This window comes from Monodon monoceros, unplaced genomic scaffold (assembly GCF_005190385.1).
Source record: "Monodon monoceros isolate NGI ecotype Baffin Bay Population unplaced genomic scaffold, NGI_Narwhal_1 Super_Scaffold_3, whole genome shotgun sequence".
NCBI lineage: Eukaryota > Metazoa > Chordata > Mammalia > Artiodactyla > Monodontidae > Monodon > Monodon monoceros.
The window spans coordinates 24,718,623-24,736,507 of NW_021703780.1; the positions used below are offsets into that span (position 1 = coordinate 24,718,623).

Below are 17,885 nucleotides of genomic sequence, written 5' to 3' on the forward strand. Positions count from 1 at the left end.
CCAGTGGTTAAGACTCCGTGCTCCCAATGCAGGGGGCTCGGGTTCAATCCCTGGTCAGGAAACTAGATCCCGCATGCTGCAACTAAAGATCCCGCATGCAGCAACGAAGATCCCATGTGCCACAACTGAAACCCGGCGCGAGTCTTAATAAATATTTTAAAAATATATGATTAGCATAAACTTAATAAAAAAGAAGGCTCAGGGTATAGATAACTCATATTCATGTTTAATTACGATATACCCTATAGCCAGGTAATGGTTACAATGTGCTTCTCTTGAGCAGTCTGCAGAGGAAGAATGCAAACAGAAAAATCCCTTGGGGTCTGAGTAGACGCTCAGTAGACGCTGTTGGCAGTACACTGGCAGAGGCTCCGGGGTCATTGCAGGAAGCAGCATCACAGTCAAATTCTTGGGGCAGGGCAAGGGGTAACCTGGTGACTGTGTTAGAGTTAATGGAGGAACCTGATCTCAGAGGAACAGGCTGACAGGCAACTGGGAATTCTGGGCAAGAACAGGCAGCTATTACAGAAGAGCAAAAACCAATCCCCGTCAAAGCGTCCTCAGGAGTCAGTGCCCTGGAGAAGAGAGAGAGTGATCAGCACATGGCACCCTGAGGGACGTGCCCCCTCACCTCTTCTCGGCCTGCAGCATCCGACAGAGAAAGCTGAGGTCCGGGGCATGTCACCATCACCTCCCCTAACATCTGTGTAGAGGTGAATCAGCTGAAGAGGGCACAACACTTCAGCCTGACGCAGATGTGTGGAAGGCTGGGGAGCAGCTGTTATCCTTCTGGGGGACATGAAGACGTCAAACTTTTAATAAATTAGATAATAACTCACCTTCTTTCCACCACGCATAGCCTCTTTCAGTCACTATAAATGCCCACAGGCAGTAGTCACCAACATGTGGCACAAAGTGGGTATCATCCTGGTGTCTAGCACTAACACCACAGTTCTGGCTCCAAGTTTCACAGAAAGAGGCCACCAAAGTTATGGCCTGATTCTGGAGAACAACCTCAGGAGCTTCCTACAGAAACTGGGTGAACTTCTCCCCTAACCCTTGATCCCATAGCAGAAAATAGGCCATGGATGAGACCATTGTGCCCAGGTATACTCACCTCACACCCTTCCCTCTTTTACCTGTCCCTATAACCCCCAGTGAAACAGAGCAAAAGCAGTACCTGCTGGTGGAGGCCCAGGAGGTCCCACAAAAGGTCTCATGACACAAACAGCAGTGTCTCACCCACCCCAAAGGGAAATGAGATAAGCAACTTAATTTGAAATATATTTCTTCCCTACCCATCCTCTCCACCCACAAGGCCTTAACTGCCCTAAAATAAAATCTCCCCAAATGAATGGAACTGTCACTAGAAGGAAGCCCTAGAATAAATCCCACCTGTCACCTCTGTGAAAGGGCTACTTTTCAACCAGTAAAATCAGACTCCAATGTCTCCCTAGGTCGTTCCATTTCCGCCCACCACCAGCCTAGTCTCCTTCCTTCCAGGGTCAGGAGGAAAGAGCTATATGTAGAGGCACAGACCTCCCCGGACAGGGGGTCTCAGTCACAGCCCGTCTCCCCTTCCCCAGAGCTCCTTACCCTTCTGGCTCCTGTGACGGATGACAAGACCCAGCCCGAGGAAGATCAGCCCCAGCACAAAGCCCCCGACACCACTCAGCATCTTGCTCTGGGCAGATCCAGACTGTGCCCCTAGGGATCAGAGCCTGAGTGTCAGGGTTTGTCCCCACACCAAAGCGGGGTGTCCCTTTGAGAAGCCTAAAGTCTAGTCTGAGATACAGGAGGTGGAGGTGCCAGGGGAACCTAGTTCTCCATTCTGACTACCCCTAGGGGAGGGACCCGCCAACAGATCCTTGGACAGAGTGGACGGGTGGGAGAAGGGGAAAGTGGATCCCTGCTCCTCAGGGACACATCCATAACCTTACGCCCTAAGACTCTGGTCACCAGTCAATCCTTCAGAGCTACCAGGGCTGGGCTCTGGGGCCCTGGTGTGTGGAGTGAGCTCCCTGTATCTGGAAAGACAATGAGATCAGGATTCTTCTGATGCCCTTAATATGAGGCAAGAGGCACTCTTGTGTCCTGTAATTTCCAGCTCAGTAGGGATTCTGGGGACAAGGGATGAGATGGGATGGACCAAGGAAGCTCTATCTGCCCCTGTCCCGTGGGCCCCACGGTGAAAGGAAACCAAGTGCCCCTTACACCACTCCACCATGATGGGACTCTGGAGGCTGGGGTGCTCCACATGGCAGGTGTAGACATCTCCTGGCTGGGGAGTCATTTCCAGCATCACAAGCATCTGGAAGGTCCAGTCCCCATTTCTAATAAGAGGGGTGGACACAACGCCAGCTGTCTCCTCCTGGTCATTCCGGAACCACCGAACTTTGATCTGGCCTGGATAGAAATCTGTCACCGAGCAGACCAGCAGGTTGTGGTGGTTTAGAGCCTCTGTCCTGGATGGGGAGATGGTCACTGTAGGTTCCACTGAGGGAGTAACAGACAGGAAAAGACACAGTGAGATGTGAGACCACGCAGCAAGTCTCCGCACCGGGAAGAGTCCTTCCCTGGTACCAGGGTGGAAAGACCCTTGGATTCCAAATCTTGGATTTGGATCTAACCTGGACCACTTTATTAGCTTGAATAAAAACATTAGTCAGTTTACTTTTCAGAGTCTCAAGAGACAGTTTTAATCATTCTATGGGAGTTACTCTGTTGACACTAATTGATAAAAATGAAGCACTTTAAAATTATAAATTGCTATATTATACAAGCCACTATTTATAACATTTTTTAAATAAAATAATAAACCTGGACTTGTTCCCCCTCGCTCTCCCATCTAGAAGTGACCATGAGGATAAGCTCTAGTGACTTGTGCTAGGTCAGTGAGACTGTTTTCTGTTAGGTTCTGTGCTCCCCACAGTAGAGAAAATCCAGCAACTTTGACTCCCACCTGCTGGCCATGAGATGATCAACAGTAGTCATGGCCCCATGGACTGAGAATTAAGAAAGTACAGACATTTCTATGTCCAGTAAAATGGGACAACAGTGACCATCACGTCCTTCCTACAAAGCAGTGCTTTTCAAACAGGCTACGTCTATAACCCTCAGCCCTGTAATACAGAATTCGAGAGCGAGAGCACTTCTTACCGGTCAACAAAGCATCCCTCTCAGTTTTTAGCCTCATCTTAGCTCAAATGCCATTCTGTGGCGAACTCCCCACAAAAATTTATATAATTAAATACCTACACTTCCATCTCGAGTTCATTTATGCCACATATACTTTATTTGATTCATTCATTCATTCATTCAACAAATATAAATTTGACAAGCACTGGGGACCCAAAGATAAACATCAAACTGTGGCCCCTGCCTTTACAGAACTTGCAATCTAGTAACAAAGACAAAGCAAAAAATAAAAACAAAAAAGAACCACAAGTGTTATGTCAAAAGTTTGTAATTTTTGAAGGAAAAGAAAGGAAACCGTGAAAACAAGTAACACTGATAAAACATCATGTTTGACCATGCCTCGATTCCTTTATCTTCTCAGATTGCTACTCATGGTCAAATATGACACACCTCCCAACCTGTTTTACACGTATTATCCTTTATCTCTGCAGCCATTTTATTGCATCTCCCTCATTCCCTTAGTGCAAAACTATAGTAAATATTTCATGTAGTGTTTTAGCTATTTGATAATACATTACGTACTCTCATTTACTTTTTTCCCCTAATTTTCTTTTAACATTCAAGTGAGCTGCCAACCCTACTCCATCCCTTTGCTATTAAGAATAACTGCCTTGCTCTGAAATCAGACATAATTATCATGTATGTTCTCTATAGAAAATATTCTGAGACTCTTGCAGAAGTTGGCCCGGGCTAGTGAGCATGTCACATGAACATACAATATAACTGGGACTTGCTGAGGTCGGCAGGCAGTCTCGTCACCTCAATAACATGGTACTCGTGAGCCATCATCTGGAAAGAATCATGTTTTCAGTTTGGACTTTAACTCTTGATCAGGTTCTTCTTCCTGGGCTCTGACTAAAGTCATGGTCAGCCAAGTGGACTTATAAAATCTGTTCGTCTTAAACAGATTGGGAGTAAAAAATGGAGGTCACAAGTTCAAGAGAGAAATTTTAGAATAATTTTTAGGAAAAAGAACTGAAATAGCAAAAATATAAGTATGTACTTGGTGGCATCAGAATGAAGGAGAAGGCAAGATAGGGTAAAGTAAGCTAAAAGTTATGTGAACATACACAGAGAACACCAGGGTCAGACTAGGGATTAATCAGTGAGTTTTCAATCCCTTGAATGTATCATTTTGTCCCACTAACATTGAAAATAAGCAGGAACAGACTCATTGCTGCTTCTGGTCACAACTGGCTTAAACGAGGCTTTGCTTCCATTAGACTCTATATACATGTAGTAAAGAACATGATGCCTATTGTGTATTTGGGGGAGGCTTCAAGACAGTGAATAACTGTGTGTAATTACTTAAGCTGTTTATTATGTACCAATATTAGCATATATAAAGTGGTGATCCTGATTGCTAACACCAAGGAAATTAAGTGGCATAGTATAGGTAGTGTTTGGTAAGACAATTGCCTAGCAACAGGTGCTCATGAAACTGGTATAATTAACTTTCAGAATGTCTACCCCTGCAGTGGATGTTGGGGGAGCTGGCAGGGAGAGAGAGAGGATAGGCAGGCCAACGGAACCTGAAACAATTTTTATTCAGTAATTAAATGGCATCAACTTATTTACCCCAAAACTTCAGCTCTGATATCAGCCATTTGTTGAGCTTTTCTAAGAAATTAAAACGTTGCCTTATAACAACACTCAAGTACTGTTTCTATTTTTACTAAACACTTTTTTTCCTCAGGCTTTGCATCCACGAATTCTAAATTGTTAAGATCCAAGTCAATAAGAGTTTACTATAAAGCATTACGCAAAATCGTAAAGAATGATTAATACGGTCAGTTTTTAAAACCCTATTTACCTTTATGCTTTCTCTTGAGCCTAAGTGGCTGGGCAACAGAGAACATTTATTCATTAATTTAAGCAAAGTTTATGGAGCTCATACTACCTGCCAATGTGTCAGGTACTAGGCACACAGGGATAATTAAGACAGTCCCTTGCCAGAAAGAGGGCCGGGACAAGTGATACAGTGACATCCATTTAAGAAACCAGGATTAAGATGAATAATGATTTGAAACCAAAAAGTGAAAATGTATTCTTTCATGGCTGTAATATATCACCACGTGTGTAAGGTGCCCTGAGAGCAGCCGTGGAGCAGCCCTAACTCCACCAGGCTGAGCTCCTGAGCTTCGGGAAGCAAAGAAGCCAAAGGCACGAGGCGGGAACGTGCAGAATTAGTGGAAAGAACTGCGCAGGACGAGGCTCTCGAGAGCTGGGGCCATACTGAGCAGTCCTGGACCCGCCTCTGCGGGGAATGTTCTAGGGCTACCAACCTCCGTCTCCCTGCTGTGCCCTCGGTCCCCGGCCCTCCGCGCGGGACGCCAGGTCTCGCTGTCCCCTCCGCGGGCCTGGGGATCCCACCCCCGCGGCCCCGCCCCCTCACCCCCGCGCGGAGTCTCGGCAGGGGAGGGTGCGCCCCGCGGAGGGCGGCCTGCGCTCACCTCGCCGCTGCACCGTGAAGCTCTCCCCAACCCCGTAGTTGTGTCTGCACACCGTGTCCAGCTCGGCCCGTGTCCGCTCCAGGATGTCCTTCTGGCTGTTCCAGTACTCGGCGGTCCGCCGGCCCAGCTCGGTCACCGCCCGGTACTCGCCCACGTCGCTGTCGAAGCGCACGTACTCCTCCCGGTTATAGATGTATCTGCTCACGAGCCGCACCCGCTCCGTGCCGTTGGTGAAGTAACACAGGCCCATATGACGGTACAAGAAATCCTCTGCGAGAGACACCGCCGCTCAGCCAGGCGGCAGCCGCTCGGCAGGCGGGGCGATGTCGGCCCGTGGCCAGCTGGGTCGGAAAAACCTGAAACCCGCCGCTCAACCCCGGGTTCCCGGCCCAGCCCAGCCCTGCGCCTCCCGCTGCGAACCCGGAGCCTCCCGGCGGCTCTTCCAAGGCCTCCCGTCCCGTCTGAGGGCTTCCAGAATGACCTTCGTGCGAGGAGGCCTGTCTCTGAGGGGAGCCCTGGGACCTGTGATCCCTGCCTGAGCCTGAGAACCGAGTAAACAGAGCTATCGGGTTGGTTTTACATCCATCTCTGTACTTAGAGGGATCAGGACGTTCTCACATGAAATGTCATTTTCCCTCGAAATCCTGGGAACCTCAGAGACAAACAAGTGTCTACATAAGCACAAGACTTCAAGGGAATAACAAAGGAGCTGTAGAATGGAGCCTGTCCTCATCCTGACAGGCACATTCTCTGGGTCCCTGGCAAAGTGCCTTCCTTCCCATGCGTGGGTTTCTGCCACCCCGACCCGACTCCTTTGTAGTTAGAAGGGACCGACACGGCCCTAGTCCTAAAAAGGATGGTTTATTCACGGAAAGTGCACAGACTTTCAAAACAGATAAATTGGATTCCAATTAAACGGAGACAGTTACCAGCTTGGGTGGGTTACTTAACGGAGTATCCGTATCGTAAGTATAATTGTGTAAAAAGTCATTATATCTACACGTAGAGGTGTTAGGAAGATTGAGAGAGAATTTATTTGAAGCTACTAGTCCTGTGTCTGAAATGAATGCTTTCTCAATATACATATTTCTCTTCTTACGTTCTCCTTTCTCCTAAATCCCATCCATCCTCAACTCAAGTCTCTGAATACCACTCAAGTCACTATTTGACCATAAATCAGTGAAACTTGAGGTTAAGATTCTGTCGGTGGCCACCCAGTCAGCTCCACTCAAACACCAGGAGTTTGCTTCCAGGAACCCTCCACTCAAGAGTCAGGAATGTAGAGTCCTTTTCCTCAAATTCTGAGACTACAGAGACCACTGCTGCCCTACATTTCCCCAACCCAGGATCCCATAGTATTAAGTCCAGACAAGGTCTTGGGGGATCCTGAAATGACAAGTCCTGCTGTGTCTTCTTTGGAGAAATTCTTTAAAACAAAATACCCATGCTCACTTTGTCCCAGCACTTGTAGTAGATACACACTTTGTCTCCTCCTCCCTGTTATAATGTCCCCAGGCTTAAGCCTGTGGGAGGGGGACTGTCCTCACTTTGTCATTAGAAGGTGGAAATGAGAATGTAACATAGCTCGCATCCCCGAAGAGAGGAAATATTCTGAGATCACACCCCAGGCCAAGTGTCCCTCAGAGCCTGGTCCCCAGAGTGGTGGCTCTGGGAGCAGCTGCCCTGCACTTACGTGGAGAGTCTCTGCCCTCAGCCTCTGGGGTGCTCAGCACCGTCAGCATCACCATCACAGCTGTTGTCCAAAGGCCTCTGGGGATCTGCAGAGCCACCGTCCCAGACATAATTGAGAACAAAGGAAGAAGTAATGGTAGTGAACACAGCTCACACCCAGTGGATCTGGTGTGCCTACTTTAGAGAATAAAAGCCTATGAAAGCTTCCATGTATGGCAGGATTGGAGAGTCCCAAGGAAAGGAACCAATCAGCACTGGAGCTGAAGTACCTCATGTATCTCTGGGCAGACATTTGTTTTGAAGGTTCTCAATCTAATGCCTGGCACTCTGTCTTCATCAAATTACACTGGATGAACATTTCGGGTGAAGAGTCCTTGCAGTTTTGAATGATCTGAAGATTGAATGCCTTCGGAGTTTAAAGAACAAGAAGAGAAAAAAAATGATTCAAGAGTAGACATCTCTGTGATATATTTTTTAATTATTTATTTACTTATATTTGGCTGTGTTGGGTCTTCGTTTCTGTGCGAGGGCTTTCTCTACTTGCGGCGAGCGGGGGCCACTCTTCATCGCGGTGCGCGGGCCTCTCACTGTCGCGGCCTCTCTTGTTGCGGAGCACAAGCTCCAGACGCGCAGGCTCAGTAGTTGTGGCTCACGGGCCTAGTTGCTCCACGGCATGTGGGATCTTCCCAGACCAGGGCTCGAACCCATGTCCCCTGCATTGGCAGGCAGATTCTCAACCACTGCGCCACCAGGGAAGCCCTGTGATATTTATTTAAAACCTATTGTTCTTGGGATTTGGGGTAAGGGAAAATAAGTGGGGATCATATTTCAGGGAGAGAAAATCATTGTTGCAGACAAGTTCACTTTTATTATCTTAGACACTCTGAGGAGCCTTAAGTTGTGGTGGGAAGAGCAGAGTTCTTGAAGGAGATGGTTTTGAGCTGCACTGATGTAGCAAGTGCCTGCTTGCCACCCCAGGTATCTTGCTATGCCTGGCATTGTTGTTGTCCATCACTGTCACCAATAAAGGCATGGAAGAACAAAAAAAAAAAAAAAAAGTTTTTTTTGTCGTTGTTTGTTTTAAATTTATTTATTTTAAACTTATTTATTTATGCTTTGGCCGCGTTGGGTCTTCGTTGCTGCACACAGGCTTTCTCTAGTTGCAGCGAGTGGGGACTTCTCTTCGTTGCAGTGCGCAGGCTTCCCATTGCGGTGGCTTCTCTTGTTGAGGAGCACGGGCTCTAGGCGCGCGGGCGTCAGTAGTTGTGGCTCGCAGCCTCTAGAGTGCAGGCTCAGTAGTTGTAGTGCACGAGATCAATTGTTCTGCAGCATGTGGGATCTTCCCGGACCAGGGCTCGAACCCGTGTCCTCTGTATTGGCAGGTGGCTTCTTAACCACTGCGCCACCAGGGACGTTGTCTACCACTGATGTGCTTTATGAGAGCCAACAAAATACTGAACGCTTTTGCCTCAAACTTCTCTTTGTAAAATGTGAGTCATGCTTCGTGCATTTTATATCTAGGCCTTCATATATACAAACTTAAGAGTAATATGACTTGCTTAATATCGCAAAATGTTCCTCAGCTGCCAAGTGTAACTGTTGGCAGTATCAGGTTTATACGTGGAGCAAGAAAACAAACAAAATTTGACAACCAGTCCTGCTGGAAAGTGATTTTTTCATTACACAACAATCTATTGCATTTATGCTCTTTGAATGAAAGTATTTGAAAAATTAAGTTGACTTTTCTCTTAAAATCTCTTCAGCCGCTCAGATCCTCCCTGAACCATCTGATGTCAGCAAAAACACAATCCACAAACATTAACAGCATTCAGACACAGTCACCTTTATTTCTGAGGACAGAGAGCAAAAGACGTGGAGAAGCATTTCCTGCAGCTTGAATAGTGTTAATGAGGGAGCAGGTACTTGTAGTTACAGATTGTACTACAGTACAATACTATTGTATTGTACAGATTGTGCCAGCCCTAAGCATCAAGTCCCCAATGGCAGAAGTATCAATGTGTTTTTTTAAATAAATGTATTATTTATCAGGCTCCTCTTGCCCATGACTAGGGGCAGTATTAAATGGTTATAGAGCAATTAGAACAGTGTCTGGAAAACATTAATAAACAAGAAAATAAGTGTTTCTCCCTCTATTCTCTCTCTTCCTGAATTTTAGGTTCTTCTTTCAAAATAGAGGAAAGGATCTACAAGCAGGACATAAAGAGTTTACCAGGTAAATAGGGAAGAGGCAACGACAAGAAGTTTCCATTAGTGGCACATGAAGACAATGAGTTAGTTCAATATTCTGAATTAGGTGCATAGTCCCAGAGCACCTGAGACTGGGAAATCTGTCACTGGGCTTCCACCAGCAGTGGCGCAATCAGGATCAGGGTAATTTCAGAGCAGGGAGGGCTTCCATGGTGGGAAGAAAACATAAAAGAGGAACATCAAACTCAGACCGGTAATAGGGTTGGGAGGCAACAAAGAACAGTCAGAGACGGATTTTGAAGGTGCCTCAGGTCCCTCAGACCTTACTTCAGGATCCCTTGGAATAAACAGAGGCTTCTGGCCCATGTCCTCCCTCCTGTCCTAAGGGAGAAATTCCCTCCATTCTGCTCTGGGGCTGTGCAATAGATGCTGCCTCAGACCTGGGGATGGCCTGGTCTTACAGCCCTCTTCACACAGACTTTTCAATTAGCAGCAGCAAGAGTGTCAGCTTAAAATCCTCTTTCTGATTGGCTAAAACCTCATCGGCAAGGCTCTGGTTTGAGCTTCTGCCTGCTGTTTCTCCCAAGCCAGGCAGCATTCTCTACATTTTCTAGAGTTCTCTGTACTGTCCATATCCCTGCTGTGCTACTCAGGGCAGTCACTGCTGGTCTGGCCTGAGAGAAGGCGACACGCACAGACCTTCTGATTCCAGGTGTCTACCTGAATCACCCTGTGGAGGCAGAGCACCTAGGATGAGGCCAGTGTATACCCCATGAGGGTAGACAGTGGCATCAAGAAACAGTCGTTGATGTGGGTCAGGCTTCCTGTAGGAAGACTCTCGTGGTTCATCCTCTGTTCCCTCAGGATGAGAGATAAAAGCTGTGGACTGTTTCCTTGGGGAAATTCAGGGAGAAATCATCTTCCCTGGTCAACATCCCTCAGAATCTGTACTTGGTCAGTTAACTGTGAAGGTACTAATCATCTTGTCACCAGAAGGGCCATCCAGGACCCTATTCTACATTCAATTCAGGAAACAAAATACATTGTACATTCTGAAAGATTCCATGACCTTCTTAATGCCAGTAGTAATATAATTAGTAATACTTCCCCCAGAATATTATTCCCTTCAATAAAAATTTGTCACACCACTATCCCTAAGTTTTTCCAAATCTTTGTGAAGCTACTCACACATGTCCCCTATATGAACACTTAAGTAACCAGTTATATGAATTTTCCATGACATATATAAAGTAGGTCCTTTCTCTTCGCACAGTTATCTCTTTAAAATCACATTTCACAGAATCTGAAGAAAGAGTCAAATTAGTAACAGAGTGACCATGTATAAGCCATTTCAGTTCTGAAAGCCTGCAGAAAGAATACACATATCACAGGACCACTTCATGAACACAGATATCATTTGCAAAAGTCCACTGCAATCTATGGTGAGTTACATACACACTAGTTTTTAATATAATAGTAGTGAGTTCATCTTTCTTGACGTCATTAACAAAGAAAAGTTTTTAATATAATAGTAGTGAGTTCATCTTTCTTGATGTCATTAAAGTCTTGTTATTTGCCATTTCTACTCAGATGATAGAATCATCATGGTTTCAAATCCTCATTATGGAGAAAAAGAGAGGGGAAAGCACGTTAGGTGTATTTGATCATGAATCCACTGCATTTTCCCTCTCCGAAGCTCATGACTACCCTTGCACAGAACTGCCATTTTAACTATAATTTCAGATCTCAGAAACTGGTCCTCTTCTCAGTGGGCTCACAAATGTGGAAACTTGAGTGCAAAACAGAGTTTAATACAAATTGATGAAAGAAGAAGAACGTGAGTGCAGCTTTGTGAGCTTCATAGACTGCTATGGCAGAGAGTCCAGGGTCATATTTCACACATCTTGATTTGATTTAGAGGAAGAGGGACTGGCCACTCCTCGTTGTAGCTTCTACCAAATATCTAAAAGACACGTCCTATGCCACATGCCTGAGTGCCCTGCTTTCCTCACCCTCATTATCAGGGGTCCCCCTGTGTCTGAGCTCTGACACATCTATATGGTTTGGTTTCCAGGAGCTCTGTCCCCCTTCCCAAAAACCCAGCACACCCTAGGTGGTGGTTACTGTCAGTTACCAATATTTTTATACAGCTCCAGAGTTAAGGTCCTGGGTTCCAAAGATGAAAATACATGGATCCTGCCTTCTAGGAGTCCACACATTGGAGGAGAGACATATATGGGGAAAAATAAAAGAGACAAAAGTTTGCAATAGCTACTAAGGGGAATGTCAAATACTATTGACTAAAGACAAGACTGGGCAGTGTTCAAGGTTCAGGGTACATTTAAAACTCTAAATTGATAATGATGCCCATTTGTTCAGTTATTTTCTTTTCTCTTGGAAAGGGTTGGCAACACAGGACTAGGAGGTGATGATTATTTGTGGATTAATTCATAAATAATAATTTTTCAAGATGGTGAGAGTGGGGAGTTAATGGCATAGAAGTCATGACAGGATTGAAAGAAAGGTTTTTCAGGTGCACTTCTCAGAGGAAGTGACGGCTCGATAGATAAAGGGCTATGATGATACCAGGCAAAGAGACATACCTGAGTGCAGACCCAGAGGTTTGGCAAGACTGGGGGTGGGGAGACAGGGATCATTCACAACTTGTGGTTTGGTATGATTAGAGGGTGGGATTCAAGTACCCTAGTCTTTGTGAGATTTGATGATAGTACCGTTGGAAGTTGCCTGCATTTTCTTCAGCTTAATGAGAAAGAATAGAGGGAATTTAAGCAGCAGAGTGCCACGACATGCTTTTCTGTTCATAAAACCACCTTGGAAGCAGTGTGAAGGAGACTTTTCAAAGGGACTGTAGATTACTGTGATCCAAAAAGGATCAAGGTTAATTTGATGAACCCAATCTAACAAAAGCCAGTTTAGAAAGGAACCAATGTACCAATGACCACTTTGCTAAATTTACCAACATTAATGTACCCTAAACTCATTTCTTTTTTTTTTTCCTACTCCTAAGGTTTGTGTAAATTCATATTTGATGGTTTGGAAGTGTATTAGAGGGCTGAGAATCATAGACTTCCAAGTGTCTGGGGCCCTCCTGCTCTCCCATGGGCCCTGTCCCCCTGCTTCCTGGGACTCTATTCTGTATTTCTGCCAAAAAACAGCTCCCGTTTCCATGAAGCTTTATAACAAATGCATTTGTAAAAACAAAATCAAAGCAGGTCAACTTCGCTTCACAGGCAATTTCATAGGTTGTTTTCAATGTTTTTAATATAAGTTGGAATAAACATTTTAAATAGTTTAAAATGTTTTGATTTAATTTTTTAAATTAATAATAACTAATTATAAATTAATCCTTCAGAGATATTAGCAAAAGAGCCCTTAAAATGTTAAAATCTTAACTAAATACAACTTTTAAAAGTATTTGATACCAATATAAACTGAAAATTTTCTATGTGAAATGATTCCATTACTGTAATGTTCATGTCCTACACAAGGCTGACACTTCAAAAGTGGAAGACGTGAGCAGAAGCAAGAAGAACTACAATCCTGCAGCCTGTGGAACAAAAACCACATTCATAGAAAGACAGACAAGATGAAAAGGCAGAAGACTATGTACCAGATGAAGGAATAAGATAAAACCCGAGAAAAACAACTAAATGAAGTGGACATAGGCAACCTTCCAGAAAAAGAATTCAGAATAATGATTGTGAAGATATCCAGAACCTCGGAAAAAGAATGGAGGCAAAGATCAAGAAGATGCAAGAAATGTTTAACAAAGACCTAGAAGAATTAACAAACAAACAAACAGAGGTGAACAATACAATAACTGAAATGAAAAATACACTAGAAGGAATCAATAGCAGAATAACTGAGGCAGAAGAACGGAGAGGTGACCTGGAAGACAGAATGGTGGAATTCACCGCCATGGAACAGAATAAAGAAAAAAGAATGAAAAGAAATGAAGACAGCCTAAGAGACCTCTGGGACAACATTAAACGCAACAACATTCACATTATAGGGGTCCCAGAAGGAGAAGACAGAGAGAAAGGACCCGAGAAAATATTGGAAGAGATTGTAGTCGAAAACTTCCCTAACGTGGGAAAGGAAATGGCCATCCAAGTCTAGGAAGCACCGAGAGTCCCAGGCAGGATAAACCCGAGGAGAAACATGCCCAGACACATAGTAATCAAATTGACAAAAATTAAAGACAAAGAAAAATTATTAAAAGCAGCAAGGGAAAAATGACAAATACCATACAAGGGAACTCCCATAAGGTTAACAGCTGATTTCTCAGCAGAAACTCTACAAGCCAGAAGGGAGTGACATGACATATTTAAAGTGATGAAAGGGAAGAATCTACAACCGAGATTACTCTACCCAGCAAGGATCTCATTCAGATTCGATGGAGAAATCAAAAGCTTTACAGACAAGCAAAAGCTAAGAGAATTCAGCACCACCAAACCAGCTCTACAACAAATGCTAAAGGAACTTCTCTAAGTGGGAAACACAACAGAAGAAAAGGACCTACAAATACAAACCCATAAAAATTAATAAAATGGTAATAGGACAGTACATATCGATAATTACCTTAAATGTGAGTGGATTAAATGCTCCAGCCAGAAGACACAGGCTTGCTGAATGGATACAAAAACAAGACCTATATATATGCTGTCTACAAGAGATCCACTTCAGACCTAGGGACACATACAGACTGAAAGTGAGGGGATGGAAAAAGATATTCCATGAAATGGTAATCAGAAGAAAGCTGGAGTAGCAATACTCATATCAGATAAAACAGACTTTAAAATACAGAATGTTAAAAGAGACAAGGAAGGACACTACATAATGATCAAGGGATCAATCCAAGAAGAAGATATAACAATTATAAATATATATGCACCCAACATAGGAGCACCTCAATACATAAGGCAACTGCTAACAGCTATAAAAGAGGAAACTGACAGTAACACAATAATAGTGGGGGACTTTAACACCTCACTTACACCAATGGACAGGTCATCCAAAATGAAAATAAATAAGGAAACAGAAGTTTTAAGTGACACAATAGAACAGATAGATTTAGTTGATATTTATAGGACATTCCATCCAAAAACAGCAGATTACACTTTCTTCTCAAGTGCGCACGGAACATTCTCCAGGATAGATCACATCTTGGGTCACAAATCAAGCCTCAGTAAATTTAAGAAAATTGAAATCATATCAAGCATCTTTTCTGACCACAACGCTATGAGATTAGAAATCAATTACAGAGAAAAACACGTAAAAAACACAAACACATGGAGGCTAAACAATACGTTACTAAACAACCAAGAGATCACTGAAGAAATCAAAGAGGAAATCAAAAAATACCTAGAGACAAATGACAATGAAAACATGACGATCCAAAACCTATGGGATGCAGCAAAAGCAGTTCTAAGAGGGAAATTTATAGCTATACAAGCCTACCTCAAGAAACAAGAAAAATCTCAAATAAACAATCTAACCTGACACCTAAAGGAACTAGAGAAAGAAGAACAAACAAAACCCAAAGTTAGTAGGAGGAAAGAAATAAAGATCAGAGCAGAAATAAATGAAATAGAAACAAAGAAAACAAGAGCAAAGATCAATAAAACTAAAAGCTGGTTCTTTGAGAAGATAAACAAATTGATAAACCATTAGCCAGACTCATCAAGAAAAAGAGGGACAGGACTCAAATCAATAAAATTAGAAATGAAAAAGGAGAAGTTACAACAGACACCGCAGAAATACAAAGCATCCTAAGAGACTACTACAAGCAACTCTATGCCAATAAAATGGACAACCTGGAAGAAATGGACAAATTCTTAGAAAGGTATAACCTTCCAAGATTGAACCAGGAAGAAACAGAAAATACGAACAGACCAATCACAAGTAATGAAATTGAAACTGTGATTAAAAATCTTCCAACAAACAAAAGTACAGGACCAGATGGCTTCACAGGTGAATTCTATCAAACATTTAGCAAAGAGCTAACACCCAAACTCTTCCAAAAAATTGCAGAGGAAGGAACACTCCCAAACTCTTTCTATGAGGCCACCATCACCCTGATACCAAAACCAGACATAGATACTACAAAAAAACAAAACTACAGACCAATATCACTCATGAATATATATATGCAAAACTCCTCAATAAAATTCTAGCAAACAGAATCCAACAGCACATTAAAAGGATCATACACCATGATCAAGTGGGATTTATCCCAGGGATGCAAGGATTCTTCAATATACGCAAATCAATCAATGTGATACACCATATTAACAAATTGAAGAAGAAAAACCATATGATCATCTCAACAGATGCAGAAAAAGCTGACAAAATTCAACACCTGTTTATGATAAAAACTCTCCAGAAAGTGGGCATAGAGGGAACCTACCTCAACATAATAAAGGGCATATACAACAAACCCACAGCAAACATCATTTTCAAAGGTGAAAAACTGAAAGCATTTCCTCTTAAATCAAGAATGAGATAAGGATGTCCACTCTCACCACTATTATTCAACATAGTTTTGGAAGTCCTAGCCATGGCAATCAGAGAAGAAAAAGAAATAAAAGGAATACAAAAGGGAAAAGAAGAAGTAAAACTGTCACTGTTTGCAGATGACATGATACTATACATAGGGAATCCTAAAGATGCCACCAGAAAACTTCTAGAGCTAATCAATGAATTTGGTCAAGTTGCAGGATACAAAATTAATGCACAGAAATCTCTTGCATTCCTACACACTAATGATGAAAAATCTGAAAGAGAAATTAAGGAAACACTCCCATTTACCACTGCAACAAAAAGAATAAAATACCTAGCAATAAACCTACCTAGGGAGACAAAAGACCTGTATACAGAAGACTATAAGACACTGATGAAAGAAATTAAAGATGATACAAACAGATGGAGAGAGATACCATGTTCTTGTACTGGAAGAATCAATATTGTGAAAATGACTATACTACCCAAAGCAATCTACAAATTCAGTGCAATCCCTATCAAATTACCAATGGCATTTTTTACAGAACTAGAACAAAAAAGTCTTAAAATTTGTATGGAGACACAAAAGACCCCGAATAGCCAAAGCAGTGTTGAGGGAAAAAAACGGAGCTGTAGGAATCAGATTCCCTGACTTCAGACTATACTACAAAGCTACAGTAATCAAGACAATATGGTACTGGCACAAAAACAGAAATATACATCTATGGAACAGGATAGAAAGCCCAGCGATAAACCCATACACCTACGGTCAACTAATCTATGACAAAGGAGGCAAGGATGTACAATGGAGTAAAGACAGTCTTTCAGTTAGTGGTCCTGGGAAAACTGGACAGCTACATGTGAAAGAATGAAATTAGAACACTCCCTAACAACATACACAAAAATAAACTCAAAATGGATTAGAGACCTAAATTTAAGACCAGACACTATAAAACTCTTAGAGATAAACATAGAAAGAACACTCTTTGACAGAAATCACAGCAATATTTTTTTGATCCACCTCTAGAGAAATGGAAATAAAAACAAAAATAAACAAATGGGACCTAATGAAAGTTCAAAGCTCTTGCAAAGCAAAGGAAACTACAAACAAGATGAAAAGACAACCCTCAGAATGGGAGAAAATATTTGCAAGCAAATCAACGGACAAAGGATTAATCTCCAAAATGTATAAACAGCTCATGCAGCTCAATATTAAAAAAACAGACAACCCAATCCAAGAATGGGCCGAAGACCTAAGTAGACATTTCTCCAAAGAAGACATACCGATGGCCAAGGAGCACATGAAAAGCTGCTCAACATCACTAATTATTAGAGAAATGCAAATCAAAACTACAATGAGGTATCACCTCACACCAGTTAGAATGGGCATCATCAGAAAATCTACAAACAACAAATGCTGGAGAGGGTGTGGAGGAAAAGGAACCCTCTTGCACTGTTGGTGGGAATGTAAATTGATACAGCCACTATGGAGAACAGTATGGAGGTTCCTTAAAAAACTAAAAATAGAATTACCATATGACCCAGCAATCCCACTACTGGGTATATACCCAGAGAAAACCATAATTCAAAAAGACACATGAACCCCAATGTTCACTGCAGCACTATTTACGATAGCCAGGTCATGGAAGCCCATCGACAGATAAATGGATAAAGATGTAGCACATATATACAATGGAATATTACCCAGCCATAAAAAGGAATGAAATTGGGTCATTTGTAGAGACGTGGATGGATCTAGAGACTGTCATACAGAGTGAAGAAAGAGAAAAGCAAATATCGTATATTAACGCA

At 42.9% G+C, this 17,885-nt stretch overlaps 1 protein-coding gene across 2 annotated transcripts; it reads right to left on the reverse strand.

Annotated features, from left to right (window-relative positions):
* Positions 1–204: 204 nt before the first annotated feature.
* Positions 205–7,535, reverse strand: LOC114907849 (boLa class II histocompatibility antigen, DQB*0101 beta chain-like). 2 transcript variants are annotated; one of them, XM_029243884.1, is made up of 5 exons: positions 7,345–7,470; positions 5,652–5,921; positions 2,215–2,496; positions 1,597–1,707; positions 205–575 (listed from the first exon to the last, which is right to left on the reverse strand). In XM_029243884.1, the coding sequence occupies exons 1-5, from the start codon at positions 7,451–7,453 to the stop codon at positions 568–570; spliced, it is 780 nt and encodes a 259-aa protein (XP_029099717.1). In that variant the 5' UTR covers positions 7,454–7,470; the 3' UTR covers positions 205–567. The 2 variants fall into 2 exon arrangements, with proteins under 2 accessions (XP_029099717.1, XP_029099716.1); XM_029243883.1 differs by lacking the exons at positions 205–575; positions 1,597–1,707 and having other exon boundaries at positions 1,718–2,496; positions 7,345–7,535.
* Between the last annotated feature and the right edge of the window lie 10,350 nt (positions 7,536–17,885).